The following is a 19383-nucleotide window of genomic DNA, read 5'->3' on the forward strand; positions in this document are numbered from 1 at the left end:
CTACGAAAAATCTTGTAACTCCAGCCCACCTTAAATCCCTTCGCACCTCTCCGTCAGTGTCTTTTGTCTTGTAAATGTGTCGATCAACAAAAGCAGCAAGCAGCCTGCTATACCATCCCCCCCCCCCCCCCCCCCCCCCCCCCCGCCGCCGCAGAAAAGGCAAAAAGTTCTCAAAGGTCAAGTCTCGATTATCTTCGAGTGAGGTGCTGGAGTTGTAGAGGGTAAATAATATATTGTTATTTGGAACACATGCATTTCATGTGTGTTCCATGTGTACAGCAATCTATGTAAACACATCGTTAAAACAGAAACGTTTTTCATGTTTTAGTAATAAATGACAGAATGTAGACATAAACTGTATAATGTGTGAATGCTAAAGTCCAAATATCAAAAACATTTTCACAAAAGGTGCAAGTATAATTTGACAGCTTCCGTGGTGCAGCGGTAAGAACTGCTGTCTTATAATCAAGAGGCTGTGGGTTCGATCCTGGGTGCCTGTGAATTTACCGTTTTGAGTAGTGCGCTGCTCTTATTGTTAATATTATACAGTGAAAACATCTGTAACAGCCAGTGTAAATTTATAGTACTTGTAAAAGTTAATGTTTTTTTTTTCACTTTTATACTCTCAGTCACGATCACGATACAAAACCCCAATCTGATGCTGTTAGTTTTTATTTAAAACTAGGAATAACTATAGATGTTACTGGTGTTTTGAGACAATGGAACTGGAAATTCTCTGATCTGGAGGGATAAAAAAGCTTTGGTAATTCTAGTGTTAATTGAGTTTTTGTGAAATCTTAAAACAGCATATTTTGTGTAACTACCTTTGCTAGTCATGAACCACACTGATTCTCAAATTATGTCCTGCCCCACCAACATGCATGCAGGTTTTTGTCCTAACCAAATATCTTATTTTAATTGGACTCTTCCTGTAATTAAGTTAATGCTTATTTCCCAATTTGTGTTATTTTTGTATCAATCCCAAAAGGTGAGTCAGAATTATGAGTTTTTTCATAGGCTTTGGTAATTCTAGTATTAATACTACAGTTTAAATAAATCCACTACAAAGTGCTTTAATTAAATGGATGATGGTGCAAAACAGGAATGCCCACCTGAATCAATTAAATTATAAAATGATTTTGAGTGGCTGTTCAATTTGGTATACCACAAGCATGCAGCTCTGCATTCCTGTTTTTGTGATGCTCGGCATGGCATATTCAGGTACAGTAATCCCTCCTCCATCGCGGGGGTTGCGTTCCAGAGCCACCCGCGAAATAAGAAAATCCGCGAAGTAGAAACCATATGTTTATATGGTTATTTTTATATTATCATGCTTGGGTCACAGATTTGCGCAGAAACACAGGAGGTTGTAGAGAGACAGGAACGTTATTCAAACACTGCAAACAAACATTTGTCTCTTTTTCAAAAGTTTAAACTGTGCTCCATGACAAGACAGAGATGACAGTTCTGTCTCACAATTAAAAGAATGCAAACATATCTTCCTCTTCAAAGGAAACAGAGAGTAAAGCAAACAAATCAATAGAGCTGTTTGGCTTTAAGTATGCGAAGCACCGCGGCACAAAGCTGTTGAAGGCAGCAGCTCACACCCACTCCGTCAGGAGCAGGGAGGGAGGGAGGGAGGGAGAGAGAGAGAGAGAGATACAAAGTCAAAAATCAATACGTGCCCTTTGAGCTTTTAAGTATGCGAAGCACCGTGCAGCATACTTAAAAGCTGCACACAGAAGGTAGCAACGTGAAGATAATCTTTCAGCATTTTTAGACGAGCGTCCGTATCGTCTAGGTGTGCGAACAGCCCCCCTTCTCACACCCCCTACGTCAGGATCACAGATAGTCAGCGCAAGAGAGAGAGAAAGAAAAGTAAGTTGGGTAGCTTCTCAGCCATCTGCCAATAGCGTCCCTTGTATGAAATCAACTGGGCAAACCAACTGAGGAAGCATGTACCAGAAATTAAAAGACCCATTGTCTTCAGAAATCCGCGAAACAGCAAAAAATCCGCGATATATATTTAAATATGCTTACATATAAAATCCGCGATAGAGTGAAGCCGCGAAAGGCGAAGCGCGATATAGCGAGGGATCACTGTATTTCAACTAAATAAAAATGGACTCTTCACATTAAAATTGTTCTAAAATCCTTAAAAAAAGTAAAAAAAAAAAAACTTATTTGATTAAGCCTGCAATGCAACAGAATTCAGAACACAACAAATTAAACTACATAAATAAAATCGGCAATGCAACAAGAAAAAAAAAAACAACTCAGCTGTGATATGTGCTGGATTATGCAAATTTGGTATGGCATCAAGTTAACCTAGTATGAGATCCTTTTCCAGATTTTTCAAGTACCACTGCTGCAGTAAATATGAGAAGGTCCCCTATTGCCCAAGAATAAAGGCATAGGTCTCATTAAATGCTAATAATCTGGTGTCCTATTTCATGTCAATCAGCGAACACCTAGTTTTGTATAGTAACACTTGTAAAATCCAATTCTACATATATCAGAGCCTGGTCATGCCCCACCCTGTGTCCTGAAGCCAGGGCCCTCTCAACAAAAGATTCTTTAGGTCATATTGGCTACACCTCCTTCTCTGTAGTAAGTTTAATAGTTTCTTTACAAGAATAAAACTGCAGCACCACTCAAACAATAACACAACTGTATAATGACACCAGGCCCACTCTAACCACCGACTAGGTGGAAACACTGTGGCAGACCCAGGATATGCTGGAGGGATTAAATCTGGTTTGGAAACACCAGGAAAGAGCTGGAACATGGAAATCTCAGCTCACCTGCTTAGAATGCTGACAAAATGACCCTCACCAAAAAAGGGGTTTCAGATGATGAAACGAGCTGAGATTAGATGAGACCAAGCAATTAATATTATGATTTAGGATGCAATAACCATGGGAGATAAATCTTGAATTGCTTAAGGGCATTTTACTGTTTACAGTTTGTATATTCTTTATAGTTGTTTAAAGTTTAACTACAGTTGATAGGAATAGGATGCTGTAACAATGCATAAAGTACACTTTAATCTCTCTATTCACTGCAAACTAAAGCATGAAAGACATTAATAACTCATCATTTGTCACTTAATACTATTTACACGAAAATATTTTAAAATCAAATAGCACGCCTGACACAAAAGAAACCATACTGAAAAATAAAATGGACTGAAAGTGGAAACAGAAGTCAGCTATGGATGCACACCCCTAAAGACATTTGATGGAACTTTGCATTGTCATATGTAATAAAGTTAAAAGAAAGCTCTCTCTTAGCAAATTGAATTCTGCTGTAACTCAACGCATGAATAGCCAGGGAGAATATTAAGTAAATGTAATAACACGTACTGTATATGTACTGTTTCACACAAAAAAAACCTTTCTTGAATTGAGAAACGCTATATTTAACAAAGCACTTTTGGCATTGATATCAATCCTCTCAAATCTGACTATTACGTTATATGCAGGAATGCTATTATGCATCCCTAATAAATAATAAAAAAATTCAAGCCAGAATGCTGCTACTGCAAGATGTCCTAGCTTTATTCACTGGCCAGTAAATACTTTATACATTTTTTGTTATGTTTGCTGTATACGGTCTTCACCTCAAAGTTACACATATAAGGGTAACTGTTGACTCTAAATTCACCTGCATGAGAGGTGTACACCAATGTGAACATTCAATGATTTTCCTGCTCAATAACTATCATGCAGGCCAATGTATGGCAGTCTACAGTCATTGCCAAAAGTTTTGAGAATGACACAAATATTAATTTTCAAAAAGTTTGCTACCTCAGTTTTTATGATGGCAATTTGCATATACTCCAGAATGTTATGAAGAGTGATCATGTGAATTGCAATTAATTGCAAAGTCCTTTTTTGCCATGAAAATGAACTTAACCCCCCCCCAAAAAAAAACATTTCAACTGCTGTTGTGAAGAAGGCTTCAGGGTGCCCAAGAAAGTCCAGCCTGGTGTCAAGAAGGGCAGCAAAGAAGCCACTTCTCTCCAAGAAGAACATCAGGGACTGACTGATATTCTGCAAAAGGTACAGGGATTGGACTGCTGAGGACTGATGTAAAGTCATTTTCTCTGATGAATCCCCTTGATTGTCTGGAGAAGAAAAGGTGAGCACTACCATCAGTCTTGTGTCTTGCCAACAGTAAAGCATCCTGAGAACATTGATGTGTGGGGTTGCTTCTCAGCCAAGGGAGTGGGCTCACTCACAATTATGCCTAAGAACACAGCCATGAATAAAGAATAGTACCAAAATATCCTCCGAGAGCAACTTATCCCAACCACCCAAGTACAGTTTGGTGACAAACCACGACTATTCCAGGATGATGGGGCACCGGGCCATAAGAAAAAAGTGATAACTAAGTGACTCGGGGAATAAAACATCACAATTTTGGGTCCCTGGCTAAGAAACTTCCCAGACCTTAACACTAGAATTACCAAAGCCTATGAAAACACTCATAAACCCAGTCCACCTTAAATCCATTCGCACCTCTACGTCAGCGTCTTTTGTTTTGTTTAATGTGTCGATAAGTGCAAGCAGCCTGCTATCCCATCCTCCCACCGCTGAAGAAACAGCAAAAAACTCTCCCAGCTCAAACCTTGTTAATCTGGGAGTGAGGTACCTACAGCTGTACAGGATAAACAACATATCACTTGGAACACATGCATTTCATGAGTGTTCTGTGTCTACAAAGATCTATGTAAGTGTAGCATGACAGAAATGTTGAACACATACCTAAAAAACAAACTTTTTTCATGTTTTAGTACTAACGACAAACTTTTGACATGAGGTGTATAATGTGTGAAGACTGAAGTCCAAATATCAAATAAGCACTTTCACAAAAGTATAACAGAACAAGTACGCTTTTATTCAAGACCATAACCAAAGGAAAAGAAATCAGGTTAGCGTACTTTGGTGTCACGACTGCTCTGCAGTAAGGCCAGGTTTATACTTCACTCGACGCAACGCATGCTCCAGCAGACGCTCCTGCTACGCTAGCATTTTCCTGTTTATACTTGCGCGCGTGGCTTCGCTGTGTTGTGAGCTGTCTGAAACATCCATTAAATTCCGAGAACACCTTGCCACAATATCTCTGAAAAGGATGTTTAATGATTAAATCCATCAGTCCAAAGACGCGCCCATTCCAGCCAGCATTGGGCACGAGGCAGAAACAATCCCTGGACGGGACATCAGCACACCGCAAGGTGATTACAAGCACTCACATACACTGACGTCATTGTAGCTTCACCAAATCTCAAAACCTTCATGTCTTTGGATGGAAAACTGACCACAATGTGGAAACCCAGCAGGAAAACATGCAAACTCCAGGCAGGGAACACCGCTCTGCCACCATGTCACCTATTGTGTGTAATTATTAACAGTATTCATTATTCAAATGAAATTAACGATTTATCTGTAAAATGTAACATACATACTTTTAATGCATTTCATCATGAAAGTGGTTTCAAGTATAAATCTAAGGATTCTTAATGTGTAGCGAGCTGGAATATCCTACATTTAATGTGTTCTGTATGGTGATCTATTGCTGCTTACTGCTGCTGTTAGGTCAGGAGGAAGCCCCAGAAGCACGTAGCGATTAACAACTCTGTTTACGACGGTCTACTTTAATGATAAAGTAAACTACGAGATTAAAGTGGACATTTCGAGACTAAAGCCTTTTCACTGTGTCCTTAATTTTTTTCTCTGTGGCTCAAATATAGTGCTGTACATTATGTTGCAGTTGTGAAGGTGCAAAAAAAAAAAAAGACAACAAAGAAGATGGTATGTGAGACTTTTAAAATGTATCGTGTCATTCCGATGGGGAATATGCGACGCTTGAATATAAAAGCACCACAACAGAATTTGTATGTCACCATTTTGCTTCACCACATCGAACCATTCATCAAACATCGAAGCAAGTACATCGATCCTGTAGGATCCGCACTGCGGCTTTCTGTCTCATGTAGATAGTAAACAGACTCTGATGTCACATTCCAACTTTTATCACACTGCGCCCCCCGACTTTTTGCTGGGACTAACTCGCGCACGCATCGCGTTAATTTCTGAGGACCTGCTCAGAGGACACGTTAAATGAATGCTGGGAACACGTGGCAGCCATGATGCGTGTGTGTACGCATTCTAAGCGTGAAGTATAAACGAGCCCTAAGAACTGTTGACTTATAATCACAGGTCGCAGGTTCGAGCTTTGTCGCGTCACAAAATAAACATTTTGAGTAGTGAGCTGCTCTTATTGTTACTATTATACAATAAAAACATACATTTGATTTGAGTCTGTAACAGCTGGTGTGAAAATATGGTACTTGTAAAGGTTAGCTTTTTTTATTTTATTCAGTTTTATTCTGTCAGTCGTGTTCAGGCTCCCTCCGATCTGACACTGCTGTTTTCAAATAAAGACATCCTATTACAGAGGTGAACTCAGATGATAATGAGGGTTCTACATCGTAGAAAGAGAACAGAAGCCCTCCCGGCAAGAAACGTCCACCTACATATAAGAACAACGCAGCTGCACCAGGCACAAAGGCAAAAGATGGCACTGTTTAGATGCAGCAACAGGTCGGGCATCATCCTACCAGTCAGTCTGAACCACACATGTCCTTCAAAGAAAAAGCAGGGCTTACAAACTTTCCAATGTATCGTGCAAAGCCCAGTTTGTGATTATGTTTTGTGATGGTCTTTATATAAAAACATTCATATGTTACTTATATAAAAGCCAGATTGAATGTTATTTACCTTGATTTATTTAGGTATATTCCTACAGCGTAAAGTCCCAAGTAAACTGCAGAGCTTCCTGTGTTTGATCGACATGGGCATGCTGACAAAGTACATGTGTAGTTGAATCAATGGGGTTTAGGTCTGGGGACTGAGATGGCCATGGCAGAAGCTTGATTGTGTGATCCTTTATAATCATTTCTGTGTTGATTTAGACATATATTTTGTATCCCTGTCATGCAGGAAGATCTAATGAAGACCCAGTTTCAGCTTCTTGGCAGAGGCAGACATTTAAATTTCCATTATGCCATTTACCCCAAAAGGGTTCCCAGGGCCTTTAGAGGAAAAACGGGACCACATAATCACATATCCTCCACCACGCTTGACATCAAGGATCACAGTATATTCTGTATAGCCATCCTTCTTTTTACGCCAATCCCATCTTGATTGTTTTCTGCTAAAAGGCTGAATTTTTGCTTTGTCTGACCATAGAACATGGTTCAAATCAAACTCCCAGTAGTGTTTCGCATACACCAGTGACTTACGTTTCTGGTTAAATGACAGGAAATTTCTGATCACCTTCACTTTACAAAGGTGATTCGCAAAGGAGGGGGAAGTCTGCATATATTTCCTCTCTCTGTGGTTTACACGATTAGTGACTGTAAGAATATTAATTCAGTTCTCTTAGCTAACAGTATGTTCTATTATCCATAGAGATAACATCACTGTATCTTTTTCACAAGGTTACATTTAAATGGAATTTTTTACAACTGCAAAGTATGTCTTTATGTGTTTTTCCACAGTTTATTGATATGTCCTCACAGGTGGCTCAGTGGTAGTGCTGCTGCTTTGCAGTAAGGAGACTGTGGAAGATTGTGGGTTCGCTTCCCGGTTTCTCCCTGTGTGGATAGCGCTTTGAGTACTGAGAAAAGCGCTATATAAATGTAATGAATTATGTACTGCAATAGCAAAATGTAACATTTACATGGTGACACGCATGCGTTCCAGGGGAGCACCTTCCAGGCTGTGAGATGGTAAACAGTACCACCTTCGGACAATTGGGGTGCAGGCGCTAACCACTTCTTTCTCCACCACAATTCCAATGAGGTGTCAGACGATGACGACTATCCCCGCCCACAAGGGACACCATAAACACTTAAACAGGTAGTCCCCGGAAGTAGGTTCAGTTTAGACCAGGCCCTAAATGGAGACAGAGCTCCCACCGAAGTGCCATACTACAGATTAAGAAAGCCCACCAAATAGAATATCAAGGGCACACTTTTTTTTCTCCCTTCACATTAAACAGGGTTGTTGGTTCACACCCCAACCTTTCTTCTGCCATCCTCGGATCGGTCTGTTTACTCAGTCACAATGGGTAAAAAGTTTGTTTTGGTCAAAATGTAATATTTAATGTTTGTTTGCTGCTGTAAATATCATGACAGGGAAATGCCACATATTATTTGGCATTAATATTAATGTACCATTAATATATAGAAACATTCCACAATGCTCTATGTAGCAGTTCAACTAGGTATTCAGCAGTCTATCAATACATTTCCTACTTTAATTTCAAAAATATTATGCTCCTGAGTGGCTGACTTTAGTCAATTCATGTTACATAAACAATCCCTTGATAAAGTCTGAGGATGGGCTGGATTTTTAATTTAAAATGCAAGTTTTTGCAAGATATTCTAGTGACTACTAACTCACAGATCATCTGTGTAGTAAGCTGATCAGATTTAGCAAAGCACGAGAGAGAGCTTCAAACATTTTTAAGAGCCCTGGTAATGATTTTGAGGGTATTTACCTAGTATTAGGGAACTATTCTATTGTGAAAGTCTTCAGCAGACCATGATATTAGGAAACAATTACTCAAAAATTCACTTGAATACTGTGTATGCTACTTCTCCTTAGTATTTGGCTCTAGATCCCTTGGACCTCTGCAAGGCATAAGCAGATTTAAAAAAGTGTTTCAATGACAAAAGATAAAGCAGATTTGTAAGCATAAGCAAGGCTACAGGAAAATATACATCAAAATCTCAAAATTGGACCCTGGTAGGCAACAGTTACTGCTGGTTAGTGCTGCACAGCACACAGGTAAATGAAGCCTCAGTTGAACTTTTTTTAACTGGTAGAAACTCTTGTACATTATTTTTCCTGCAGCTGAACACATCAGGAAAACACCTTTGTTATTTGTCCTTCTGACAGCTCTGCATATGATGGTACAACTGTGGAGATGACAGTCCACACAGGCTTCAACTTGTTATACTGTGATGCCAGGCACACTGATGGAGCTTAAAAGGAGGTGCTTTGAACAGCACAGCAGTTCGGATGGTCTTACTATGATCCCACAAAGGAAAGGAGGCAGCTGCTAAAGAAGTTAACAGCGGGAGTTGATCAGGGTCCTTTCTTAAGGGGACAATAAACAGTCCTTTCAAGGACTATTAAACAGCTGTTTGTCAGTCCTTCCTCCAGTGTACCTCGGACAGTTGCAGTACATTTTGTATGCTGTACGATATGATGACAAATTTTTTCCCTCAAAACTATTAATTTTTGAAGGGGTCAGTACAAACTCATGTGCAGCTATTGCACATTTAATGTCTTTTCTGAAAAATGCTCATACATGCATTTTACAAATGTTAAATGACAGCAACTATGCAGATACGAACAATTTAGAAAATAAAGTATTATTCAGCCAATAACAGTTATTCTGTGATGCCAAAAGAAAATAAGTTTGTAATCTGATTTAATGTAGGCATGCAGATACTTTCCACAGTCAATTATATTAATAATTAGGGGGTTCGCCCCCTGCTCACTTTGCTCACCAACTCCCCTGGCCTGTGCTATGCGCCAGCCACTTCGCGTCTCTGCCGCTCGCGTTGTGAAGAGGGGGGCTGAACACACCCCAAGGAGATGCAGTCACTCCTCCAAAACCCCCTCTTAAACGGTCATACAATGGGAAACAAATTCAGTTTCTTTTTTTATCCTCCTTTTTGCTCGATCAGCTGCTGGCTTGCTGCTGCTGCCATGCCGTGTGATCTCCATCTCATGTGGGGCTTCGAACATTTAAAAGCCTGTGAAGCAGCTTTCCTGCTCTTTGTCTTTTATTTCCGGCCCCGGGCATGGTTAAATCTCTTGGCATAAACTCTCGTCTCGCGAGATGTGAGTTCTAGATATATTTTAGTTTATAATTTAAAAACTGAATTAGAATCTGAAAATCTAACAACATTACATTAAAGTTTGAGAAATTCTGAAAAGAATGATACCAAACATATATATGTAGGCTTTCAAATAAGCCCAAATTAAAGCATGACAAAAAAGTGACATAAAAACTCACATAAAATTGTTTCACTTTTAGCTTAGGATTTTATATATAGGGAGTAAATAAGTTAGCCTTGCATTAACCATTAAGCAAAATAAACACATGCATTGGGCACCAAGAGAAAGGTGGCATCACAGAGTTTTTACAAAAGTAGCAGAGAATTTTTAAGTATAAAGTAATTATTAAGGAACAAAAACGACTATATTTGTATCTTTTAATCCATGTGTGCTAAAATGCTACACCTCTCAAATTTTAGAAAGCACTAGAATGGAAGATGTTTTATTTGGTACAAATAAGGTTATTTCTTCATTCGAATATCTTTTTAAAAAATTGCCCACCAACATCAATTTCTGTAGAAAGAGGATTTTGAAAACTGAAACGTATGCCCTCGAGATCATTTCAGTAATGTGAGAAGTGTAGCCTGTACTGCAGAGCTTGCTTTGATAGCCTCTACTGAGGAAGTATTCAGTCAATGTAGATGTACATTTTATTTAGTTTTTCTTTTTATACTTTCTGTATGTTCACAAAGATATTTTACAATGCATTATTTAAAGTCTAGTTGGACTTGCTTGTTAATTTTTTTTTCCAAAAGGGAAATCGAGAAATTGGGAAGAATAGCTCTTTGCATACTTATTTTTTTTACTAGCCACGGTACCTGAAGAGAGGAAATAAAATAGTTACAAAATATTTGCTATCCCTTGTTCTATGTGTACCTTTCTTCTGTATCTACATGTGTGTGATCACCTCTTCACCATGTTCATATAGAGTCTGCTTCTCAGACTAATAACCTTGTTTTTAATGTGCCTCTCACCCCCTGTCCAGTTTTATACTTGCCGTCCTTGAAAGTGACACTCCTCAGTATGCCTTTACTCCTCCATGTGTGTCTCACACTCACACTTCCTCGTTCGATCGTATCACCAAAGCCAAACTAACCACTCAGATTGCTAAGAGAAACTGGACATACAAATCTTAGAATTTAATAATATATAGTAGGAAGATGATTTGTCAATGTTGTTTCAATTTTTTTTACTATATAGTCGTTACAGTACACATATTTACAAGATTGTTTGTTAAAAGGCAATCGGTCCTTATTTTATTATTTTTCCCAGTACATATATTTCGGAATTACTTTAGATGACTAAAATGGTCCTTATAAAAAGAAACCCATAAAATGGGACCAACAGAATCTGACCTTTTGAACACATGACAATAAGGGGTGTGGTGAAAAAATAAAACACTCTCAGAAAAAGTTTTTTTTCCCCATGTGTAGTTATTCTGACAAACCAGATCTGAGTTTCTACTCTGTATCTCTACACACCTTGCAATTTATTCTCCTTCAGATTTTATCATATTTCAGTTTTGTTTCATTATATTTGCATTGCCCTTGTATGCAGCATTATATTGTTTCTTTTTGTATTTCGTGCTGTCCTCCCATAATGCATCAAAACTACCAAGAGACATTCTTAGTACATGTTAGTGTACCTGGCCAATAAAGTGAATTCTTATTCTGATAAATTTGAACCTGAACTTCTTATCCTTGTGCAGATCCAGAAAGATACCAATTCTCATAACCATTACACTTGATATAGTGCTACTTTGAATTTTACCTTAGCATTCCCTGCTAAAAGAAAACTGAGCAGAATAAAGTCCAAATATCTCCTTAAGGATGGCCATAATAACTGATGATACTCAGAACTTTTACTCAAGACTCTCTCAAATCAAAATGTGTGGATTTCTTAAAAGAACTTCATCTTTACTTTCATAATCCAAAATTGACGATTAGGGCACTGCATACTTGGTTCTTTCAGTTCAACAACTTCTTACACATTGTTTCTTTTCGAACATTAGCTTAATGTTCTATATTCACAATAAAGTAATACATAAATGAGCATTTTACGCAACAATTGTATTGTGCAGTAAATTTAAAGTGTGCTGGGGACAGGGGGATTAGCAAAAATTCAGTATATAATAAAGACCTATTAAATGGGTAAGTCTGCTTCAACAAAAGGGTGGTCTTTCTTGCTCAAAGCCCGTCAAGATGAAGAAATTCGTCTACACTTGCAAAAATGAATTTAACCCAGTCAAATGAGGCTTTGTTTCCCGTAACAACTGGGTGCGACAACCCGATTCACTTCCACAGATCTGTTTGTTCATTTGTAAAGCATACTTGGGTTGGATTCCACGTTTCCAGTACATCTACTTTATTAGCTTCGCACCCCCTTGCACGCGTATCAAAGCTGTACAGGCAGCGTGTAAAGGCAGGATGGTGACTTTCTCAATTCAGCACCTGTCTCTTTATGCGCACTGCAACTTGGCTTTACGTGATGTTCTGTCCCGTGCCCAGCCTTCGCCGTTTTCGGCTTCGACTGTCCCTTCAGGCCCATGCTACGCACCCCTCACAAGCTCACCTCTTGCCCATGGTCTCCCGCGTCTCCATTCCCACCCGCTTTGGCTCGGTTCCCCTCCCTCTGTCCCCTGCCCCGTGTTTACCTTCTTGTCAATTCGAACCGTAAAGACATCTCGGTCCCGCAGTGGCTCCCGGCTCAACACTAGCCCATGGTTAAACTCCTGGATCGGCTGGTTCCGTTGGGCAGTCCGATTTGAGTTTGAGAGACCGATTAGCTTACCGCTGCGCGAATGCAGCTCAGCCGCCATCTTCGCCCCACCGCCCCCTTCGCGACACTTTTATGAATTTGCGACAATTACCTTTCGTTGCCCTAGTGACAGTTATGGCAATCGCCGCGCTTGACGGCAGAAGGTCAAAATGGACAAATGATGTCACAGGTAAACTACTTTACGATAGCGTGTCAGACTCAGTTTGATTGCAGGTGCTAATGCTACAATTGGCAACGGGGCGAGGAGAAGGCGGTGGAGTGTACGTTATTTTTATAGTATACAAATACTACTGGCAACTTAGCTTGTTTTGTGCAGAGCTACAGAGGGCGCAACAGTTTCCCAAGTAGATGTTTGTTCTGTTTCTAAACTCCAAGCAATATTAGTTTGGTTTTTTTTTTTACAGGGCGTAGAATTTTTCACTACACCGGCTTAGTGTTAAATGACGATACATGAACTCTAGGGATCGGGTGTCCATTTAAGTTTACTCAAATTAAATTCTTCAGTTTAAAAACTTTATACAACGTACATACCCATGCACAGCAAAAAGGCAAAATTCATGCATATGAGAAAATGTTCTGTAGAACATGTTATCATAAATACTATTAAATGTATTGTTAAATAGTTTTTCACAGAATGCATGTTCAAAACAGCTGAACATAAAGCACAGGCCAAGGAATAACAATAATTTAATTAGAATTAATTTTTTTGTCAAGTAATTGTCAAATGATAAAAATCACAAGATGTGTAAGCAGTGACTAAAGAATTTTCATGCTACTTACCTTCTTGTACATTTGACTCAGTTTATAAGGTCTTATAGCTGAAGTCTTGTGTTGCTAACAGTTTTTCAAATTTCTCAGTACAGGGATGATAACCCTTATCTATTTTCTCCTTTTGGACATGCACACTACTGATGCAGCCCGACACCAACAGCATACAAATATAAAAATACTTAAGAAGTTTGACGAAAATACTTAAGAAGTTTGACGAACAAGTCAGTCCCTCATGCCAATAGCTAATTGTCCCAATAACTCGTCCAGATAATTTTTCAAGGATGTCAAAGTTTTCTACTTAAGCTACATGAACTGATTCCAGAAAAAAAAATCTGCAGGGTCTCCAAGGCCAAAAGGCCTGCCTAACCCCCACTGGACATTTTACCTACCATGAATGTCATTAAGTCATTCGTCATTGATTCCAGGCTTTATCCCAAAGGATTCATCGCAGTAGGAAAAGCTGGGGCACCTGCCTTCATTCATGCATCACAGGTGGCTGCACTGTGACTTGACTGTTTTTATTATTAGTTCTATTATTTCATTACTCATGTATTTTTCATTGTCACAGGTTGCTTCACCTCCTGAGGCATCATTTATAAAGCCATGCATAGATTCTCCTAATTTGCTTACATTGGAAAGGCAAGAACAGCATATGCACAAAAAAATTGCACTTATAAAACAGTATGTTTATACATCAGGCCCCACATCAAGTGCCTTTATAAATTTCAAGTCAGCTTAAAACTCTGTGCTTGTGCATTTGCTTTCAGCCACTCCCCATCACCTCTTTTCAGTAACCATGTATGGCTTAAAAAAACACCCTTTTTGAATATTCATGACGTAATCAATGTTCAACCATTGGCACTACCAGGGTTGGCTATGATGGTTGTGTCAGTCCCCATACGTCTGGGCCATGTGACACGATTCCCCAATGGTGTTCCGGTTCGTAGTATCCTCATTGTTAAGGACCTAAGTGGATGGATCAGGCCAAGGGGGTGTCCATGTAACACCTGGCTGCAGCAGACAGATGGTCATTTCTGGAGGGTTGGACTGGACCGCATGTTTAACTGGGGGGTTGCCAACCGGGATCCTGAAGTGTTTTGTTGTGTAGTGGGTGTGGCAATGTGTTGAACCAGTGCATGCTCCCCAACCTGACCTGACCTGATGACTTAATCTATATATATAAAATTCTTCTTGCGTTTGAAACGGAAATTACGTATGACCACGCGATATGGAAATTACGTATGAAACGGAAATTACGTATGACCACGCGATATGGAAATTACATATGAAACAGAAATTACGTATGACCACGCGATATGGAAATTACGTTTGAAACGGAAATTACGTATGACCACGCGATATGGAAATTACATATGAAACGGAAATTACGTATGACCACGTGATATGGAAATTACGTGGAACCACAGAACATATTATAATACAGGAACCAATCACCAGGCGCGTTCTGACAGAGAAGTTTTATTTATTTGTCCACGTGATGGTCGCGGAAACTGACAAATTGTAACTTTTTTTTAATTGGCAGTACTTGATAGTAGAAGAGATGAGGAAAACAGCTTTGCGTCTTTCTACTTTTTAACTGCGCCGCGCTTTAAACAATGTGAAGACGAGACCGCCTTCAGCGGTGAGGGGTCGTGAGAACAAAGTGGACACTGGGAGGCGCGGAATGTAATTTGGACGTTCACATAGAAAATGTAATTTCTATACCACAGCGGTTGTATAGTGCCTTTCAAAAGGGATCTACTACCGAGAGAAGATCCAAATACATTTTAGCTGCTGTTAGTACTACTTACCTGTTGTGTTATACCGCCGTTAAAATATTGTTTACCCGAAACCACTCCAGTAGTGCTCAATGTATTTTTACTTCTTAAAATGTTAATGTTTTACTGTTTAATAACTTATAGACTACATTTTATTTTTTTCCCTTGCACTCAGTGAATGAAGCCACTGGGTAATCAACTAGTCACCATATAAATTTGCCCATGTTCCTGAGTGACATCTTTACTTTCAAACCATGGGAAAACACAGAAAAAGAAACTTTAGTGAATGTGAACTTGTGGCATTGCTAACATTTGGAGTGACCAAGGGACCTGCCATCACCACAGGTGCGCAATATTACTAAAATAAATGTGAAATAAAGTGTATTTCTTCCTCAGTTATTAAGACCACAGTTATTGTAAATACAGTATGTTAATCAATGAATTAGGCACACAGTGATGCTGTGGTAGCGCTGCTGCCTCTAGTAAGGAGTCTACGGGTTGTGTCCCAGATGCACCATAGGTGGAGTTGGCACATGGGTCCGCATGGGTTTGCCCAGGTATCCTCCCAGTCCAAAGACATGAAGGTTAAGTAAAATGACTATGTTAAATCATCCCCGGTTTTGTGTGTGTGTGTGTTCACCCTGCGATGGGCTGGCACTCTGTCCAGGGGTTGTTCCTGCCCACATCTCTTGCATTCTAGGATTGCTTCCAGCTGCCCCTGCCCTGGATAAGTGGGTTTAGAGGATAGATGGATTAACGAATACTGTAATCTGTCATGTCCAATGCAACTCTCACATGCAGATCACCAAACCTTAAACAGATAGAGAAATACAGTACTGTTTGATTACAGTTTCAGTACAGTTTTGTCTAGAATATTTCTATAAGCCAGAGTGCAGTGCATTCATGGGAAAGCCAAAACACAAAGCAGGATTCATAATATTTTGCATATTTACATTATGCATCTTTTAAATCCCATGGGAAAATAACCTTGATCTTGTGACAGTGATTCAGCAACATATTCTGTGTTTCGAGAAACTGTAAAATGGCATGGTGTTTTGCTAATGGAGATGAAAACAAGTGAGGTGTTTGATGTGAGTGCTCATTTTGGGCAAGAAGAAAGTAAACTGATGCTCTTTATTATTATAAATTAAGACATGGTAGAGGAGCTCTGTCTTACCGGCTGCTCGGTCATTAAGTGACACCTTATTGTCAGCAGTTGTGATTTAGTGGCTCAGGGACTAGTAGGGGTGTAGGCAGTTGACCACACTGAGCAGTTTCTCAGCACTATGGGGGAAAAGGAAGACAACTCAGTTAGTGGTAGCATCCCCTCTCGGCCCACGGTGATATTACACACCTGGGAGGAACTTGGATGGTGACCCCCTGACGCATAAATGTGACACCTGGTTGATATAATCTGAATATGATATTATGATCATGTCAACTGTGTAGATTTGTTGCTTGTGGCTGCCATTTAGGAGCCGTGGGAAGAATGCCAGATGTTGCCTTTGGCTGTTATCTCCAGCTTTGTTGAATGAGATGGACTTCTTTAGAGAATGCTGGCATAATTATTTTGCATCATAGTATGTAGTGCTTACTAGATATTGTAACTGAAAATTTATGCCCACGCCATCCTGGCCCATACAGGGGTCCTTTACTGCCCCACATGTTTTGCTAAATGAGATAGATAGATAGATAGATAGATAGATAGATAGATAGATAGATAGATAGATAGATAGATAGATAGATAGATAGATAGATAGATAGATAGATAGATAGATAGATAGATAGATAGATAGATAGATAGATAGATTGATTCACATACTCCAGCAGCAGCATACTGATACAAAAAACAATATTAAATTAAAGAGTAATAAAAATGCAGGTAAAAACAGACAATAACTTTGAATAATGTTAATGTTTACCCCCCCGGGTGGAATTGAAGAGTCGCATAGTTTGGGGGAAGAACGATCTCCTCAGTCTGTCAGTGGAGCAGGACAGTGACAGCAGTCTGTCGCTGAAGCTGCTCTTCTGTCTGGAGATGATACTGTTTAGTGGATGCAGTGGATTCTCCATAATTGATAGGAGCCTGCTGAGCGCCCGTCGCTCTGCCACAGATGTCAAGCTGTCCAGCTCCATGCCAACAATAGAGCCTGCCTTCCTCACCAGTTTGTCCAGGCGTGAGGCGTCCTTCTTCTTAATGCTGCCTCCCCAGCACACCACCGCGTAGAGTATACACTACAGCACTGTTTCCCAAAGTGGTCTATACGGACCCCCAGGGGTCGATTTTGACTTGCAGGGGGTCTATGTCAGTGAGAAAAAAAATTGGGGGTGCACGAGATGTAAATGGTGGTCCACGTGAGCGGACACAACATGTAAGAATTTTACTAGGTTCTGATTTGTTTCATTCCAAATCCAAATATTTACTTGCATTTTGTGTCTTTTCAATAAAGGTATGAATAAAAATTGCACGTTTTTCTTTTTTTACAATTGTCCACTCTACAAAAAACCCTATGAAAGTAAGCAGCACTGTGTCAGTTGCCAAAAACACATTTGAAGTTAATAAGTTTAGGAAAATTCAATATTAGTCAGGCAGGGGGTCTATGAAAAACAAAAAAATTGGTAAGTGGTCTACGGGGCAAAAAAGTTTGGGAACCTCTGCACTACAGTATACAGTATAACTATTTAGTCTGAAGAGAATGACAGTTGTCAGCTGCCTTGAGAGAATATGTTTTTGAACATGGGCACACAGCAAAGAATTGGTAACAAATGAGAAGGTCCTGTCTGGGAGCACTTCTAGTATGATATTGACAGTAATAAGAGCAAGGGTGTAATCAATGATGTGGAGATCTTGTTTAAAGAGTAGGAACCTGACAAATTTGAAAACTATCTGTCACACATGTGTGTTTGGGAGATGTCAGGGCTCATTGAACAGTAATTCTACCCCGAGTCGAGGGGTGGAGATGTTGTCTAATGCTTCTCCTCCCTTCTCTTCAACAGATCTGACGACTGGCAATGAGAAGACATCTGACATCACTTCCGGGTTTCAATCCCCTGAGCCCATCCCTTCCGCCTTGGCTTCCTTAAGGGGTTCCACTGCCATCTGGAGTCAGTCTGATTTGGGACTCATGTCTCGTCAATGATTTAAGCCCACTTTTGTTATTTTCACCAAATCTACATGGATTGCCTTAAGGTGTCCCAACTCTTTATCATCTCTTCTTCTGTTTATTTCTTAAAGTAGCGTAGATGGCAAGAATAGTACTGGAGGTGACCGAAATGGTCAACCTGATTATGGCAGAGGCAGCCCTGACAGAGGAATTGAAGACTTTGCGGGTTCAAGTAGGAAATCAGCAGACCCAACTTGCCAAGTCAGAGGCTCGTCTACTGACCCAGATGGTACTCCATGAGAAGAGATCATGTGAAGCTTCCCAGGTACTTGTGCTCTTCACCCTAAAGAGGATATGGCAGGGTACTTCCTCATCTTCAAGCAGACTGCAGCCCGACATCACTGGGAACACATTGAATGGACACACATACTGTCCCCTTTCTTGATGGGCGAGGCTGAGATGGCCTATTACGGCCTCGATGAGCAGGCTTCTAGAGATTATGACTAACTGAAACCTGAGATCCTAGCACGCTATGGTATTACTTCAGAACTGTCAGCCGGACAATTTTGGGAGTGGCGTTTCAGCCCGGAGCGGCCAATGCGTTTCCAAGCACCTGAGCTAGATTCAATTCATTATTGTTATGTATACAAGTACAGGGACCATGTACAGTGAAATGCTTACTTGCAGACAGAAAACAAACACCAGAAACAAAATAAATATTGAATATATTGTAAAAAGGCGCTATATAGCGCCCGACCCGGCACAGACTGACGCAGAGGCACGTGTATAATAACCAGACTTTTTATTTCTCTTCAGCCGTGGAGCACGCCTTCCCCGTGTCCCACAGGCCCAACACAGTCCCACAAGCACTTAATGCAGCAAACAAATCCTTCCTCTGGCACCACTACTCCTCCCAGGCAACCTCGTCCTCCTCCTCCCGATTCTGGCTCCTTAGTGGTGGATGCTGGCCCTTTTTATAGCCCAGCCGGAAGTGCTCCAGGTGCTTGATCACCTGTGGCTAATTGCACT

General features: G+C 40.1%; 1 protein-coding gene across 4 annotated transcripts in view; it reads right to left on the reverse strand.

Annotated features, from left to right (window-relative positions):
- The window catches only part of neurl4 (neuralized E3 ubiquitin protein ligase 4), a 113858-nt gene extending 101101 nt beyond the window's left edge, over window positions 1–12757 (reverse strand). For all 4 annotated transcript variants that reach the window (XM_051925430.1, XM_028798364.2, XM_051925429.1 and 1 more), the window contains exon 1: window positions 12577–12757. In XM_051925430.1, coding sequence (XP_051781390.1) covers window positions 12577–12741 — 165 coding nt within the window. In that variant the 5' untranslated portion in view covers window positions 12742–12757. The remainder of the gene's footprint in view (window positions 1–12576) is intronic.
- Between the last annotated feature and the right edge of the window lie 6626 nt (window positions 12758–19383).

Source organism: Erpetoichthys calabaricus, chromosome 3 (genome assembly GCF_900747795.2).
Source record: "Erpetoichthys calabaricus chromosome 3, fErpCal1.3, whole genome shotgun sequence".
In the NCBI taxonomy this organism is placed as follows: Eukaryota; Metazoa; Chordata; class Cladistia; order Polypteriformes; family Polypteridae; genus Erpetoichthys; species Erpetoichthys calabaricus.